Source organism: Camarhynchus parvulus, chromosome 7 (genome assembly GCF_901933205.1).
Source record: "Camarhynchus parvulus chromosome 7, STF_HiC, whole genome shotgun sequence".
NCBI lineage: Eukaryota > Metazoa > Chordata > Aves > Passeriformes > Thraupidae > Camarhynchus > Camarhynchus parvulus.
The window spans coordinates 10,374,463-10,392,544 of NC_044577.1; the positions used below are offsets into that span (position 1 = coordinate 10,374,463).

An 18,082-nucleotide genomic window follows, 5' to 3' on the forward strand; every position below is an offset into this window, starting at 1 on the left:
GTATGCATGTGTGTATATAAAAACCTCAGAAGTCACAAGGGATGTGAGCACAGGAGAGTCTGACACATGGGATGTCCTGTACCAGCCTGGCTGCAGCTGACCTCACGGGGCAAACCTTGCTGCTGGGTAGGAAGTGCAGGCACAGAGCCAGTGGGGACCCAAGTCTAGGGTGATCGCTACATGGGGTGCAGGAGCCATGGAGATGCTGGGATCTCCTGGCTGGACTGGGCAGTGCAGGCACTGCCTCACAGACCTCAGCTCTGTGCGTGCAAGAGGTGCACTTTTGGCCTCTGGCTGCCTCTCCAGTGACTTGCAGGATTTTTGGGACTCGTACTGTGCTCACTGCTCAACCTTTGGGATTTGTAGTTGTCAGCTGAATGGCTCCTTCAGCACAAAAGGATAATGTGCTGTGATACAGAAAAGCCAGAGAGTGGGTAGAAATTGTCATTTCTTTCTAGATGACAAGGGAAAATATCAAAGAGCAAAAAAATCAATGTAATGCATGAACAAGTAAGTAATAAGAATGAAAGGCAAAGGACACTACTGAAAGTAATTTAAATCTCAGGCATATCCACTGAGCATGTTCTGTTAAAAAACAATTTTGCACTCTGTAGGTATATCAGGCTTTTTTCACTCTGCCTGTGAAGCTGATAATGGATTTTGTTTTCCATGTGTTGTTTTTTATATCAAAGGAAAGGCATAGGTATTTTTGTTAAATGCAGTCTTAGTACATTTAATTAGAAATAAAGATGAGATGAGAAGCAAAATTTGGATCTAAATTCCTCCAGAATTTGGAACTTTGAGTGTGACAAGTGGAAGCGTCTCTCATTCCTTGTGTCTAATTAAAACAGTAAGATGTGCTAATTTGCAAGTGTTAATTTATTACTGTTATGCTGTCTTCCACTAAAACCATCAAAAGCTACTACTTGCTTTTTCATATTTAGCGTATTTGAAAGCAGGGAGGCTTTTAGCAGTTGCTGCATTTTGGCAAAGCTTTCAGGCGGTGATTTTCTAATTTCAGGGTGTAACTTTAGGCAGTCACTCTTGAGTTTGCTTCCTTTCTAACTGGCACTGCTCTCGTGCTGTTTGGGTTTGATTGAGGTTTGTGGTGGACATCCCAGCACAGTGAGGTTATTCTCAGGCACAGTTGAACAGCATGTCCTCGCCTTCCTGTAACAGATGTATGTACCACCTTTTGCAATTTCACAAAACAGAACAATGGAACAATATTCTTGTCTGCCTGGGCTTCTGAGAGGTTTTGGAGGCTTGTTACCATCAAAGGAGAATAGTATTTGCAAGTAGGGAGGCTCAGGAAGCTTGTAGGTAACGGACTCTTCATTTGTTTGCTGTTAATGAGCTATTTTAGGAAGATGTCTAAGTAGGAGGTCTCTTGAAACTTCTGAGTAAGCTTGTTGAAACTGCTGCTTCTGGTTTGTTTGGGTTAAATGGATTTTTTTGTTTTGTTTTGATTTTTTGTGTTGTCTTTTCTGTTAAACTTCAACAGAAATATTGAGGATAGGATAGGATTTGGATCTCGGTTTCTCAGAGGAGAAACTCAAGAGCTGCTATAGGTGTCTGAACTGTTGCATAGAATAAAATCCAGCACAGGCTTAAATACCTCTGGAAATCAGCTCTATTCATGACGTGGTAACATTTTTAATAACCACCTATATTGAGGACTACACTTACTTCCCCTTTTAAGAAAACACCAGTTAGAAAGGGCTTAGTTGAACATAGAATGAAGTTTGTCTGCAAAATCTGTTTTCTTCTGAAATCACTTGTGTTTCCTTCATATTGTGTGCAGTGGTGTCTCATGGATGTAAAACAGCTGTCCATTAACTTTTGGAGCAAAACATTTTCAGAGCAATTGATACTTAGCTTGATACAGATCTGGGAGGCCCCCATAGGAAGGAAGGATCCAATATTTATCGTACTGCTCTCAGAGCAAACCTCCTCTCCAGTTTCAGCCTTTGTACTTTCTGTGTGTTAGATGTTGCAGGAAACCCTGGTAATGCTGATTTTTTCCTTTTTTTTTTTTGACAGATGATTCAAGAGAGCAGGGTTCTTATTGAGACTGCTGACACCACTCATGACAAGATTGTTCAGTGCCAGAAAGCAGGTAATCCATTTATAGTGAGCAGTTCTGGATGGAAGATGGGAAATAATGTGCCATAATTTACTTAGTTTGTGACTAATATAGCATTTTTCACCTGGATGTAAGTGAGCATTTTGATCTTTCTCTGGCATGCTCTACTCTCCTGAAGGCTCATCTTCCAATAGCAATGCAGGTGTTGGATCAGATAAAAATACTCAGCTTTCACCTTAGAAGCTATTTCTCCATCTGCTCTACAGCTCTGAGCTGTCTGACAGCATTTAAATTAGTCAAATGAACCAAAAAGGCACTAAAAAGAGGGGGGTGAGAAGGCATGGTGGCTTTACTGAGTGTATTCTCTAGCTCAGTTTTCCCTTTGAACACAGAGCAGGCAAGAGGTTTCTATACCCACAGGGCCACAACAATTATAAATACTGTTTCTGATAGGCATTTTTGAATTTGGCAAATTATGCAGGCTACAGCCTTTTCCTTCTGTTAAATGTAAATAATGAATGAAACTGCTGTCTTGTAGTTAATATTTTTAATTCATCTTTTTAATTAGGAGAAACTGGAAGCTGTTTCAACAGTAGCATTTAACTGAATTCATGTGGTGCAAGAGCAGGATGGAACCCAGTCTCTGCTCTTTAGCCATGCTGGCATTGTGGTAGCAAAGGGACAAGAGGCAAGTGGCCATGTCTGGCTGGAGGTCGTGGGCCTCATCATTGGGACATGCCTTGGGTTCTGTGGATCTGCATAAGCAGCATAAAATTCCTCTGCCCAAGCCTTCATCGTGTGCAGAGGGTTAAGGAAAGGGACAGTAACAAGGAAATGCAGCACCAGGAGCGTCTTTAGAAGGTAAAATTTAAGAGCAATACTTAGCACTGAACTATTCAGACTCTCAGCAACATCCTTCTGCTGAGCTTGATCTGTGCAGAGAGAAGAACCCATGACATTTGCCTGGGCACTGGAGTCTTTGTGAGCAGGAGATGTGTATGGAAAATACCATGCAGTAGCATGCCACCACACTGATTTCCAGAGTTTCATGCAGTTCCCATCTCCTTCCTTCCCTCTGGAAAAAGAAATTGAAGTGTGTTCAGCTTGCTGCTGCATTTCTTGTATTTTTATTTTGTTTGCTCTATTAGCCTTAAAATTTCTGATTGAGAAGGCAACAGGAGAGATAAGAAGTGCTTCTCTGAAACCACGGGATTTAGAGAGGAAAGGACTAAGAGATATCCCTCCCTGTGCTCATTTGCCAATTAGTTTGTTGCAAATGTTACCTAGGCAAATTTTTATCTAACACTTTAAATGTGGCAAGATGAAGCACTCCAAATTAAGAGGTGTCAGAGGTATAATTGCCTGTGACATTGTCCTTTACCTCACCCCAGTGCTGCTTCCTTTGAACATGTGTTCCATCAGACCTCTGCTTCATAGCCTGTTTTGCTCTGGGTTCCCTGTGCCTCAGGGTCTTGCTGGCTCTCCCAGACTGGTTCTTGAGTGCCTGGTTTTTTATTGTTGTTTTTTTTTTAATGTACAGGCTCAGCCAATGCACAGTGGTCAGCAGCAGCCTGGAGGACTGGCTCTGCTGAAAGCTTTAGCTGGTGTTGCTACCTGCAGCCTAACAAATGTTTGTGGCTCCTTCTTTCTGGGGCAGTGCTGTATCCAAGTTACAGATGGAGAAGTGGGGTCCGGAGGGAAGAATAACTAAAAGGATGCTGCATGAAGGCAGGGCTGTCCACGCAGATCTAAGATCCATTAGCCTTCTTATGTTTTCCCAGGACAAAGCAAGTAATCTGAAGATTTTCTTTTACTAATTGAATGATTTGTAAGTCAGTTGTTGTGAAGCACACCTGCAAGGAAATCTTGATTGGGGTGCAGTTATTTAGACAGTTTTCCAAAGGTTGTACTGCAGGAACTCCATTAGCTTTGACAAGGAAAGCCTGTGAGTTGGTGAAGGTTTGGAATATAAACAATAGAGAAATCTTGCATTGTGTAAGGGTGAACAGCCTCAGTGTTACTGGGCTCCTGGAGTTGGTGCATAGGAAGGAAAACCAATGTTAGTCTTCCAGGAGTGCTTTGGGCCAGCTGTGCTGAGTGCAAGCCTGCCTTGGACTCTCCTTCTGCCACCTGCCAAGCTGCCTCTGCATCTGCATTGTACGGATGTTGTCTCCATTGGCATTTCTTTGATGTTATTTCAATGAAGCTCACATTCATGAGTGATATTTATCCTAAAGTGTTAAGGGAGGGAGAGCTATGAAACAACTGGAGATGGAGCTTGGTTTGTTCAGCCAGGTTAGGCTTCAGATACTTTGGAGTTATTTAGTGCCAGTTTGGCCTTTGTAAGGTACAAATTAAGGGAACACAAGCAGCTCTTTTCCATTTTGTCTCTCAATCCACACCAGACTCAGAGAAATGGTTGCATACACTGTGCAGATCTTGTGGAATTGGTGGGCTAATGGATACCTTAAGATTTTTAATTTGCTCACAGATTTGCTGAATTTTTCTATCCAGCAACAGATCTGCAGATATTTGCACAGAAACTAGCAATGAAATGCAACAGGGTTGTGGTTGAAGTCTCAGTTCTCCATGCTGCAGGAGTCACAATCCTGTGATTAGAGTTATGTGCTTCTGATCTAATTTATCATTGTAGAGTGCAAGGGCTTTTCTGTATCACTGATTAAGATTAATGAGGAGATGTGCATTGGAGCCTGCATTTGCTGTGCTGAACAGGTATCTTCCACATGTGTCAGACAGCCTTCCAAGGTGCAAAGTCATCAACTCAAGGAGAGTGACAAGCCTTTTGTCACAGTATTGACAGCAGTGCAGGCTGCAGGCAGAAGTGCTGGTCTGTGCAGGGACCAGTGCCTGTGTGGAACCCCAGCACTGGCAAGGAGAGCCACAAACCAAGTGGAAGCACAGCCCCAAAACTGTACATGGCCCCTTTATTCTGGAAAATGTTCCCCCAGGATGGAGTAATAAAAAGAAAAGGAAGGGGGGAAAGCACAGAAGGAGGTTGTAGGATGTCCCAGCTACAAGACTGAAAATGCTCACTCAACATTTTTATGGGAAAATCAATTGTGCATTAAGTGTGATGTGGCAATCTGTGTTTTTTAGGAATGGAATTCCATGAAGAGCTTCATAACCTTGGGACAAAAGAAGGTTTGAAAGGAAGAAAATTAAGCAAAGCCATTGAGAGTTTTGCATGGAATATCACCGTGCTGAAGGTAAGCACAGAAAGTACCACCTCCTGTCTCATATTAACTTTATGAGTAAACCTTTGCTCTTTTAGCTCCTCTGTTTGTACATCTTACTAACTCTGAAGACACATTGTTCTTTTTCTAATGGGATGTATCAATTACCCCCACTTATTGATATTTATCAAATATATCAATTACACTTCTGATTTGGAAACTGTGAAGGGAATTTATCTAAGCCTTGAACAGAAGAGGAAAGATGGCTTATGGTTTGTATGATCAGGTACATAGGTTTGGTTGTCTGTTCTGCCCCATGCACCCACAAAGTGACCTGTCTGAGGTCACTGTGTGTCAAATACTTCTTTTGTAAAATGAGAACTGGAGCATCTCTTTGGGAGGGACAGGGGGGCAGGAGGGGCTGTCAAGAAAAATCATGAGGCATATTGTAGATCCTGCAGGATTATGTTTCCAAAGTGGAGTGCTGTCCAAACAGCCCAAAGGGGATTTTCCACCCCTTCATGGTGGCTGTTCAGGAACACACCATGGGGTGAAGTTGTTACTCACTGGGCTTTAGCCACTGGCTTAGCACCAGCCAGCCACAAATGGTCATGGTAGCTGTGTGACTGAGCCAGGGTGAAAACAGCTGGGGACAGCCAGGGATGGAAAGAGGAGAGGATTTGGTGGAGCCACAACAGAAAACAAGGAGAGGGCCTGAGCCAAGCATTCAGGTGTTAGCATTCAACTCACACCTTTCACAGCCTCATTTCCCACCTGGCTCTGATAGATCACACTTCCTTCACTCTGTCCCAGCTGCTCCTTTCCTCCAGCTCCCAGGCTGCCCTGTCTGGCAGCATCTTCCTGTGACCTCCCAGTGCCTTTCCCTTTGCTGAAATCCTAGAGCAAGCCAGTTGACGAAAGGGAATTTTCACCAAGTTCCTTATCAAATATACCCCTAAATGTAGCATGCAACAGCAGTAGGACAGGTATGCATCACCATTGTGTGCTGGGAAGAGCCCTTAACATGCCTTGAGCAGGAGAAGGAAAAAGGAATTGGGAAGAGAGAGGCTGAAGGGCAGAAGTATGTGGGAGAGGCCATTAGTGGTAAAGAAGGGTTAGAGAAGACCTGGAGCACCTGTGGTTTCCTGCATACCTTGATTCACCATGAGAGAGTGGAAAAGTGAGGAATGGAGTCAGTGTCAGCTCAGTTAATGGGATCTCTCATGAAGAGAAAAGTCAACCAGTTCAAAGTTACAGACTTAAATAGATAACCTATTCCACACAGTGCAATTGAGGTTAGTAGCTAGAGTTGTCACCTGCTCCTGCCCCCAAAGCACACTAGGCAGTTCTGAACATTAATCTGAATTCTTTTTACTGTGTTAGGTAAATAAATATCTAATGATCAGAGTCATTCTAAATGTTTTGATTTTTTAAATGTTTGTCAAGTGTGAAGTTTGCACCTCTGAGGGTGACCTATGATTAATGAATGTACAAGTAGGGTATCAAAGAAACAGTTTCCATGGAAAATAATTGCTGCCTAGCACATATTGTCAACTTACTTAAAAGAGGTTTCAAAAAATCTAGTTAAGGTCAAGGAATAATTTACTTGTTTCATTTGTAAGCCACAACTTCTTTTGTACCTTTCTCACACAATAAAATATTAACAGAGTTTGTGACAACCGTCTATGAAATGCACATGAAACATCTTTTCATTCTGACTGAAGTCCAATTCAGGGATGACATTAGAAAACTGGGAATGAAGTTGTGCCTTGGGTGTGTGATATGAAACCATCAGTAATTGTTCTGTCATCTTTTTTTTTTCTTTTTTCCTTTAAAAATGCTGTATTTCAGTGACCCTGCCCATAACAAACCCACATCTCCACTTCAGCACTGAGTCCTCTCGGTGCTGGTGAGAGCCACTCAGGAGAATTTGGTGGGAAGGGACCGACAGCCCTGCCCCACTCAAGCCATAGGTGTCCTCCCCGTGTCCAATGGCAGGGTGGACATTTCACTAGATGTTGTTATAGGGTTGTAAGAAAAGGAAAACATCTCACAAATGCATCAGCTGCTTTAGGTGAGAGGAGTGAATGGCTGGTGAGAGAAAGCCTCTCTGTGTGCTCAGGGTTGTTGGAGGCAATTACATCGCGTGGCAGAGTCAGTCTGTGTGAGGTGCCCAGGAGCAATAGCAGGTATTATGTTGTTCTTGTGCTGTGAAATGATTAATAGTCTTTTCCTAGGCTAGTGAAGCCAAGGCATATTTAATTAATGTGTTTCTTTATAAAGACTCATTGCAGTAGGTAAGCTTTGAATAAAAGAGGAGATGCAATAAGAAATTGCTACTGGCAAAATCATTAAATAGCTACAGACTGCAAGATTAAAGTGTATTTTATAAAAATCCCAACTGTGGTCATTTGTCATGTTTAAAAATGCCCTGGGGTACTTTTTAGAGGTGAATCAAAATAGTATGTCAATTTCTTCCTTAGTTTATATAAACTTAATTACATATTAGTAATAGCCAGTATAAGGACAAACTATTTGCCAGAAGGTAAAAATGTTACTGAAAGAATGGATGTTATAACTTGGTGACAGTCTAACTAGTCAGCTCGACATTATTATTTATAAAATGTCACCTCTTCCTCTTTTGGTTCCATGTTGTGTAGAACACTGTCAGGTTCACAGTCAGTAATACTGAGAGGCATAACTTAAGTACACTAGACAGAAGAATCATGCTCTCACAGCAATAGCTGTTGCTTACAGGAATAGTTTAAATTTAGTTTCACTTTAGTTTTTGTTTCCATGCAGCATCACCTCTGTCTCTTTGTTTTCCTCTCTGTATTTAATTGAGTGCCAGTAGAATGCAAAGTAGTGAAAGAAGTTTTGTGTTAACCCCCTCACAGCGACCATGGTGTTAGGAACCCTTAATTTCACCCTATGAGGCACGCAAAGCTGCTCAGTTCAGCTGAGGCAATTGTTCTGCTGTGACCCTCCCTTGTCACAGAAGGTCATTATCAATTTTCATAAGGTATTTCACGTTTTTAAAGCAGGTGACTCCCCGTTTCCCAGAGCAGAGGCTTTTATGTAGCTTCGTGGGCTCCTGTTTGCTTCTCCCCAGATGCTGGTGCTTCTCCTGCCTGCCTGGCAGGGCCACCTCTGCTCTGGTTCCTGGGGCTGCCTCTGCAGCGAGCTCCTCCTGCCGGTGCTGGGAGAGAGGGGAGCACCAGAACCTGGAAGGCAGAAGCTGAGAAGCCTCCTTGGGGCAGTTCTGATGAGTCCTGAGAGCAGGGACATAACCCTGCCCTCAGTGCTGCTGTGGGGTGCTGGGTGGTTCTCAGGTCAGGTACATGTGGGTGATGTCCTGCAGAGCCAGGTCGGGTCTGTTCCTGTCCTTCTCAGCACAGGACAGGGTCAGCTGCCACCTCTCCTGGGGCTCTTCAGCCCGCTCTGTTGGCCTCTCCCATGGGATCTTGTACCAAGCATTTTGCAGTAACTGAGGCACTCTTAGTATCTGTCACATGTGCAAGCCACTGACTCAACGACTGCTGTATGGGTTTTGAGAATGTTTGAGGCAAAAAAGTTGTAGCCTGCAAAACGACTCTCCTTGCTGAGGAAAAACTGTCACAGACTGCCAGGAGGTGTTCACTCAAGCAAAGTTGGGATCTGCCTGAGTCCCAAGAGCCTGGCAAGTAAGACAGATAAAGTTTGAGTATGTTGACTGTGATTCAGATTAACTGCTCTCATGTGGACATGCTTTGACAGCCTGCAGACAGATTTTTCTGGGCTCTTTGTGCTTTGGTGGATCAGCACATACAAAGTCTAGAAACAATACCAGGAGGTACTTGTATGTTGATGGTAAATATCCAGATAGTTAATGTGCCATCATGCTTGCTTATTTAAAGACAAAACATGGGGAAAAGAAGATAAAAGTGGTATTTACTGTTTTGGTCTTCTGCTGAAGGGCAAAAGACTCAAATGTTTGATTCTAGTCTGCTCTGAAATGCGCATGTGTTTTTAAATCTTTTTTGGCTCCCCATGATAAGATTTCGCCGCTGCTGTCTTCAGTCTGTTCTGTGTGACTAGGACTCCACCTATTAGTGCATGGCACAAGGCATCAAGTGGTTACATTTCAGGGCTTGTTTCAGCTCTCATTCGTGAGGGTATCTGTTAATTATCCTGCATTTAAATGGATGTTGATTAGCTATATCAAGAGAAGTCTGTCAAATGCAGAAGGCATACAATTATTAAATTGCTAATGCAGTTCTCTCTTTGGGGGAGGCCTCCACAATTTTTTCATGTGGTTTTGATCAATGTTAGCTCTAGTGCATGTGATTTTATGCAGCAGAACTGTGCAGAAATGGCACTTTTGGAGGATGATGTCCTTCAGTTGCTTGGGAGACCTGCAGCATCCCAGACCCCTCCCGTGGGTGGCAGAGCCCCAAATGCACACTTTAAGGCTACTTGCAGTGATAAAAGGGAGATTTCTGACAGATGTACTTACAGACTGCCTGCCCTCACCTAAACTGAGGCGAATTTGTCATCACTGTAAGGTATTGGTTTTCTTTTTGAAGAAAAACTACTTGTCAGGCAGTGATTGATATTCTAAAGCACCTTAAACAGAGTTTCTGATGATCTTTGGAAGAACTAGGTCCATTCCCAGCCTTAATTTAAGGATAATTATAGTGCACTATGCAAGTGTTTTTGAATGGATACTCTGTAGTTTTATAAAATCTTGAGACATTTATATGGGTCTTTTCATAGCAGTCCTTTTTCCTGCAGTTAGCCATGAACCATGGCTTTTTTCTTGGCATGCTGCAGAGTGGACAACAGAGCAGCACAGCAGAATCATAGGAACCTTATATGTAGTTAAGCACAATGGTAACAATCTGTTCTGCCAGATATTATTGATTGTTGCTAAAGGATTTGCATGACAATTTATGCTGTCTAGATCTCAAGTGAGAGCATGATGGATTCATGAGTCCCCACAAAGCTGCTGTATTCTATGTACGTACATTTTATTCGCTCTAAGTGTCAGGCTTTCCTCTCACCCCAAAAACTCATGATACCATATCTCCCTCTTTTTCCCAGCATATTTCTGTGGACTTAAGTACATTGGTGCTCAATTTGTGAAATGTCAGAAATAGATTAAATATAAGCCATAGCATCTTAGCCACAAATTCTTGTTATTTGCTGTCATCTTCTGACAGTGATAGTCCAGCAAGAGCAGTAGGCAGGGGTGGTTTGTGTGGCTTGGAGCTGTGTTTTTCCATATCAACTCACCTCATGTCTACTCACACTCAGATAAATGCATTTTGAATGTGGTTACCCCAAAGGCTCTTTTTCCAGAGACACTGAATATCTTTCCTGCTTTCTAGTCCCCACTTTGTTTGCATTTGCTTTGTTGATGCAGTTCAAACTTTTGAACTAAGAGCAGTGTTTCAAACTTTTAAACCTCTCCAGACTGTGTGCCCTGGCTACTTTTGAAGGATCTGCTGCCTTATGCCAGCTACAGTGGAGATTATCTGAGCCAGTCAGTCTGTGATTGAGTGGCAAATTTTACAAAAATGAAGAAATGCAGAGCTGTTCGAATTATTCACATAGTGACTCCACATAGATCAGCTTGGTCTCTTACACATGAACTGAAAGACAAAAAGGAGAAAATTAATAAAAACCAACTGGCTTTCTGAGAGTGCTGGAGACAAGGTGAAGAGGGCATCAAGGTCAACATCCATTTAGTCCTGTAAATAGGACTAAAATCTAGTTCAACCTGATTACTTGGAAGCAGTTAATGTAAAAGAAGAGGGAAAGATGAGGGAGGTAGTTTTAGGTTTTTCTTTATTGAATCTGAGAAAGAGTCTGGAGGAGCCACATGGAAGCACAGCTTGTTCCCAGACCTTTGTGTACTCTTGAGTGCAGAGGTGAGTGCAGTGGAGGCTCCCAGCTTCAGGGCTGGTTCCAGGGCAAAGACTGTTCTCCTGGCTCTCAGGACAGGCTCCAGGGCTCTTCTGTATGTGGAGGTGTTGCAAGATTTTTCTTGGATAGGGGATTTAGAGTCCTTTGAATGATCTTGAGTTACAAGATAAGGAGGTAAGTGTAAGTGTTGTGCTTCACATGCCAACCTGTTTTGATCAATGTATTTTGTAAACCAAGGGAACCAAACCATGTGATTATTAGGCAGGATAGGCAGATCTTTCTGCACACCTGAGAACAGCAGAGTGCTGTTCTCTGCTGATTTGGTTGATAAAGACCTCCTTCATAAATGGTGAATGCACTGGTTTTTGTTTGTTTTGCCCAAGCCCAAAGGCAGGAGCCAGAGCTCTTCAACAGACAGTCTCTGAGGGTTTTGTCAGTTGTATCTGGTGATGGAAACTTCTCAAGTTGCTTCAACACTGTGTATTAGGGTAAAAGGAGTGTAATTCCAGTCCATCAGGAGTACTAGTTAATCATCTGGAATATCCTGTTATTGTTGGCCCTCAGCCATGCTGCCAGAGCATTGCTCTGGGGAGGATGTAGTGAGAGGTCTCAACAAGCACAGCATGACCTCTCCAGGTACTTGGCTGTTCCCGGGGAGTTTTTGAAGCCCTAATGGTGTTTCTGACAAGGTCTCTGTTTTCTTGGCCAAGGAAAATTCCAAGACACTAGTTGTTTTAGAACAAGGTAAATATTTCTGTTTGTTTAAAATACACTTGAAGGCCACCCAGATAATCTTAAATCTTCAAGTGCCAACTGCTGGCAATAGCAGTGACTGAGCAGAGAGCAAAGATTACCAGGGTTTACAGCTGTTGATGATCTCCTTCACGGTTCTGTGAGTTTCTGCAGGGCATGAAGTCCCAGGATAGCCTGACAAAGAGAAGAGACTTTGTCCCATGTTATTCAGTCATTGTTGGGGTTTTGTTGAATAATGTCACAGCAGGAGTGTTTCACTGACTGGCAGGGAATGATTGTCCAGACATTCAGATCAGGCAGAGTCTGTGTTTATCTGTCCAGGCACAGGGACCCACATGGGCCTGCACTCACCTGCCTGCAGTGCTGGGGCTTGTGAGGAGCAGCACCCACTCCCCAGCCACACATAGCCCCTGCAGAACCAAAGCCAATTAGTAGTTTCTGTTCTTCCAGGGAGCACACACAGTTTTCTCTCTTTTCTCCAGCCTTTATCACCTATTTGGGTAAAAAGTAGAACTGGAAGGGCCTGTGAGAAGCTGTGTAGTTCCTCCTGCTGATGAATATTTAGCTGTGGATATAAGGAATACCTTCTGCTTAGGTATTTGGCATGGAAGGTGCTTGGTATGAGGCTGTTCTGTTTTCCACGGTGGTACCCAATACCTGGCAGACCCAGGGAGCCATCCGGCTGTTGGGGAAAGAGCTGATGGCCAGAGTCATCTGAGCAGAAATATGTGTTTCTGCCAATTTTCTTACTTTGCTCTTCTTCCTTCAGTGCCAGGGCTCTGTTCCTACAGGTGTTTTACAGTGGTGGGTTTAGGGACAAGGCCTTCCTGCAGTCAGTGTGGACCCAAGTGTGTGACAGCCCAAAAATGGAGGGTCACTGAAGTTCATCCAGAAAACAAGTACTGTGACATGCCTTCCTTTGATATAAACTTTTTTTTACTGTAATACAGAGTTCTGAAACTCAGGTCTAAATTTTACTCCTTCAGTTGCATTGGGATGGGTTTGTATGTGTGCAAACACACATGCATACAGGAGGTGAGACAGGCCATCAAATATATGTGCAAAACAGCAGTAACTTTTACACAAAAGGAAGAGATTAGAAAAAATGAAAGGTGGTATGAAAAGCCCTGAGTGATACCTTTCTGAGTTCTTGAATTTGACTAAAACAAGCCAGAGTTGGATCTCAAGCAGTCTTGTGATACCTTTTATTTTGAGTGGTGTGACAAATTGCCAAAAGCCATGGATCTGATGCCAAGCTGCTGGCTGTGCTTGCAGGGTGAGATGCATTGTATTGTGGTGGGAGACGAGCCAGGAGCACGTGGGGTCACTGTGCCTGGTACCCCTTGTGCCAGGGCACCTCAGCAGCATGGGCTCTGAGCCCGGCCAAGGGCTGGCACACTGAGGTGCTGTGCATAGAAAACCACTTCTAGTGTCACTTTACAAATGGAGGCTTGTCAAGAAGTTTGAAAGGCAAAATAGATGCCCAGCTCTCTCTCTTCTGTGGCTGGCAGCTCAGCGAAGCCCTCTCCTTGGTTGTCTGTCCTAATTCCATTACCTGTCTGTGCCTCACTGTCATCTCAGCCTTTACTGTTTCTTCTTGGCCTCAAATCCCATTCCCTTTGCATTGCCCCAGTTCAGGTGATAATCTAAATCATGCCAGTGTGGAGGGCGAACCACCTGGGACCCCCACCCTTGACTTAGACTGAGCTTTGCATGGCTCTAACGCTGTCCCTCACCAAGATGCAGTTCCTGTGAGTTACTCCTCTGTATATTGTGCCACCTTTGCCCTGGGATGGCTGTGTGGGACCTGGAACTTCTGTGCTTGTGTCTTTGGGGCAGCCCCACCACAGCCTGAGCCCCATCTGTGCTGCTCACGTCACTGTTCTCTACCAGGCTGGCAGGGATTTTGTCACCTGGGTGTGAAGGCCAGCTTCTCCTGAGGGGGTGTGTCATTGGGTCCAAAGTCTCTGCAACTGGGAAAGTAATTAATAATGTCCAGGTGGAATACAAACAGAGTGTGTTCTCTGAAAGCTGTTTTGGGCAGCAATAAGATTATCACCAATGAAGAGGTGATCTGCAAAATCAGCAGGTAGGGTCACAAGTTTCTTGAAGATCATCATTTTTTGAGAAGTAGCTACTCCTGGACGTGTGTGCTTGGGCAGAACTGCAGAACTGTGCTGGAAAGTTGGTGCTATTGAGGGGAGGCAGTGGGAAGAGGAGGGGTGATGGTGATTCCCCACCAAAGGAGGATTGCTTGGGTATAAAAACTGGGTCAGTTTTTACTGACCACTCTCAGGAAGAGACAGTGCAGGCAGAAACTGCAGGTGGTATAGGAACTTAGGCAATTTCTGCCACCCCCCCTCCCTCCCCTGTAACAGTGATGTTTTTATCTGAGGTATGGATATCAAACACTGCTGTACATGCAGTGGAGTTAATTACCACAACCTGGAAGACATGGAAATTGGGAATCTAGTTTGTGCCAATCTGACAATATGACCTTGTTCAGAGGAATTTAAAAGGCTGTAATGAAAGCACAAGTTTCTGCAGAAATTCACACGTGTCTTGCTTCTATCTATCAAAGGCTGTACTAACAAAGAACAAGAGACAAGGACCAGCTGCCTCTGTCAGGTGTTGTGGATTGCAGTGTAACCCAAGCAGAGCTGCCAGCCCTGCCCACACAGCTCAGGCAGTGCTCAGGGCTGGGAGCCTTTGCTCTGGGCCCTTGGGTGGCGCTGGGTGAGTGCCCAAGGCAGGACCACTGCCCCAGTGCCTGGCACTCACCGAGGGGCTTGCAGAGACCTTTTCCTTCCTGGAGAGACCTTTCCTTCCATGGTGGTGGCCCACACTACCATGCCTGGATGTTTATTCATGCTACTCAAAGCTTCAGGGAGTGGAGGACTCTGCTTCTAAGGCATCCATGATGGGTCTTCATGAGGGAGCCTCCACCCACAGCTACTTTCTGAATTTGCTGAGTATCAGGGAGAGACCAGGGCCCTGATTTTTACTGGTAGTAAGAGAGAATTGCTTGTACATTGCTTTTTTCCAGCATTTGCTTGTAGTTAAATCTGTGCTGTGCCATTCCCTGGGAGCTGTAACTGGTACTCACCTGAAATGGTTGTGTTTGAATGGTGTTTGATAAGAGGTTCAACATCTTCTAAAAATTACTCTTGTGGTATATTTGGAGCTCCTTACAGCTCCTGTTAGTGGATCACATACAGTTTCTCAGAGCTTAGAAATTATGATAAGCTGACTGCCCCTTTTGTTGTGTGAATTACATGCCAGCATCTACAAAACCTGCTCCCTGGGGTGGAATGGGTATCTCATTTAAGCTAGTTCCTCGGGGGAGCTCAGTTGGTGATGAAAGCTGCTGGTTGCTCCGTTGGAACTTCCTCCTCTGCAGTTGCTAAGATGGTGTTTGGGTTTTCCCTGGCACAGTCAGTGGCCTCAGTGAAATCCAAGTATATATTTTGTAATGGAGCAGTACCTGGCCCTTGTGCTTGGTTGAAGCTGGGGGCTGGCATGTCTCTGTGTGAAAGCCAAGTCCTCACCTTCTCCCTCCTGAGCATTGATAGAAATCCTCTCTCCACGTGTCACAATGTGCATAATGTGATTATTAGCCCAGACCTCTGACTTCTTCTGTACTTATGTGAGTGTGACATGAGTCAGGGGAGCCAAACTCTGAATCCAGCAGGGAGTGATTTGCTGGCGCGGCCTTCCCCGTTTCGTTGTGCCAGTCTAGATTCCATTACTGCCTCCTGACACTGAAAAGTCTTCATCCCCACCACTACATATTCTGAGGGCTGTGGTTAAAGTAAAATGCTCTTTAACTCAATGCTGGTATTGATTAATTTTTGTTGTCTGGAGCCACTAGCAGTAGAAGGCTGTGGAGTAAAGACTTCTGTGTTTACATGCGTGATTATTGGAAATATGGGTCTGCAGGAACAGTGAAAAGCCACAAATTGCATTAAGTGAAAGTTGTGGGTGTTCAGTGAGACCAGGCATTTGCTCTGCAGTTATTCTCCCCTCGATCATCATAGACCCCATAAGCCCTAAATGTGGCAGGCATTTCAAAAACCTTGCACAGGAGCTAGGGAAATGAGAAGCCCAAGCACTTGTGGGTGGACGTAAGTTTTTACTGTAGGAACAATGGATTGGGAAACTGCAATCTTGTATTTTTGAGAGCTGCAGTCTTCTTTTACATAGGTCAGATGAATTCAAGTGTCAGGTGGTGAAACCTGCGGGAGATAAAGGACACTTTCTTATGGGTCATTTCCCCAGGTACAGGTGGGATCCATTTGAGGAGAAAAGCAGAGACAAAACCAGTGATTCATGTGCTGAGGCAGCTGCTATTTATTTTTAGATCACAAAAGGAAAAAGATGGCATTTCTGATGTCAGAAAGGCGATTACATGAGAGGAGTCAGACTTAGAGGAGTAAGTTAAAAATGCATATTTTGTAGCGCTTTTCTCCAGTACCCTCTGTGCCACAGATAAGACATAGGTCTGGTATTGGCAGGAAGAGCCTGACTGATAGGCTGTGATTGCTCTGAATAGTAATAATAGAGGTGATAATTGCAGCTAAGTTCTCACTCTGTTCCTGGCTTCCCACTCCATTGGGTGGTGACCTAGGGATGCTGGTGTATGTGGCAGTGGGGGGGAGCTGAGCCACGTGAAGGCACAGAACAGCAAAAAAGTGCTTTCTTTTACCTTTTCAGACATTGCTAGTGGTGGTAGTTGAACAACCTGAGCAGCCTAATTTAGCAGTCTGGGATAAATGGGCTGGGACTGGAGGCTGCCAGCAGCAGCAGGACAGTTTCCTTTGGAGGGTAGCTCAGTGGTCTGATGCTGGATAGTCTAAACTCATCTTCTCCAACCCTCCCCGGTAACTGTGGAGATACTATAACAGCCATCTGTAGTAATGGCTTAAACATTGAGTTCAGTTTGGTTGAAAAGCCTTTGTGTATTTTCTGTGGCATGGTATTGTAATGGATTGTAAATTATGCTTGTTCAGTTTCCCTCATTGACATATTGGGGCAATGAATTTGTAAATGAATACTACCCCTATCCTGCGCCACTAATTTTTGTGCTTGGCTCACTCAGTTTGCTGTGTTCCAATTCCCATCCTTCTAAAAAACAGAAACCGATTTCTCACTTCCACCCAGGCCTGTTTCTGACCCCTGCTGATTTTCTCCTCCCCTCTCAGTTGCTTCCTTTCAGTAGCTTTCTGCCTGCTGGGTCAGTCAGTGTTCTGCTTACAAAAATAACCCTATCTGCTCCTGTTTGTACTTGATTTCACATCTGCACTGGGAAGGCAGGGCTGGGATTCTCCCAGGGGAAACAAGCCCTGTCAGCCTGTAAGGCCCACAGGAGCCTCTTTAACCACTGGCTGGCACAACATGAGCAGAGGCTGGCTCAGCTCTGCTCTTACTGAGCTCACTGTCCAGTCTCACCAGCAAACCTGCCTTTGACCTCAGGCCCCAGAATGACAGGGCTGATCCCTGGACAGGGGTGAAGCAATCAGAGCATTTGCTCAGGGATCCTACAAAAATGTGTTCCCTCCTAGTACTTAGACAGTGGTTTGTGCTATTTTTTTCTTTTTGCACTTAAACCTTCATGTGATTTGGAGACTTTGGTCTCGGGTTAAAGCTTTCTGCATCAGCATAAAGTTGTTTGTGGCCTGTGCTGCTTGTGAACTGATTAGAAACTGGCTGCCCACAGCTCCTAGCATGAAGGTGGGGGGGTGCCTTGTCTTGTTCCATCTGGGGGAGTAGGAATAGGGAGCTTGGATGGCTTCTGCAGATTCCCATGGCCCAGTCAGCTGGTGGTGTTGGCCAGCAGCCACTGCACCAGCAGCATTTGCAAACCACATGGTTGCTAAGGCACTAGTGCTTGTGGCAGGCAGAAGGGAGCAGAGCCTTGGGAGCTGCATGTGGGAGCAGTGCTGAAGGTGCTCTGTCCACAAACAATCTGCTCTAACTGGCACAATTTGATTTCATCTTGATTAGATTATTTCAGTTAGCATTAAGCACAGCTGTAGGTATTTTTTAAGATGGTATCTCCAGCAATTCAAAGGAGAGCACTGACTGTGTGACATTGCTGCAACACTCCCTTCCTCCACAAAAACCCAAACCAGCACAGGTGCAT

The 18,082-nt window shown here is 44.4% G+C and overlaps 1 protein-coding gene across 2 annotated transcripts in view; it reads left to right on the plus strand.

Moving 5' to 3' along the window:
* PLCL1 (phospholipase C like 1 (inactive)) overlaps positions 1–18,082 on the plus strand; it is a 178,828-nt gene that overhangs the window by 150,741 nt on the left and 10,005 nt on the right. For both annotated transcript variants that reach the window (XM_030952894.1, XM_030952895.1), the window contains exons 4-5: positions 2,044–2,119; positions 5,204–5,313. In XM_030952894.1, coding sequence (XP_030808754.1) covers positions 2,044–2,119; positions 5,204–5,313 — 186 coding nt within the window. The remainder of the gene's footprint in view (positions 1–2,043; positions 2,120–5,203; positions 5,314–18,082) is intronic.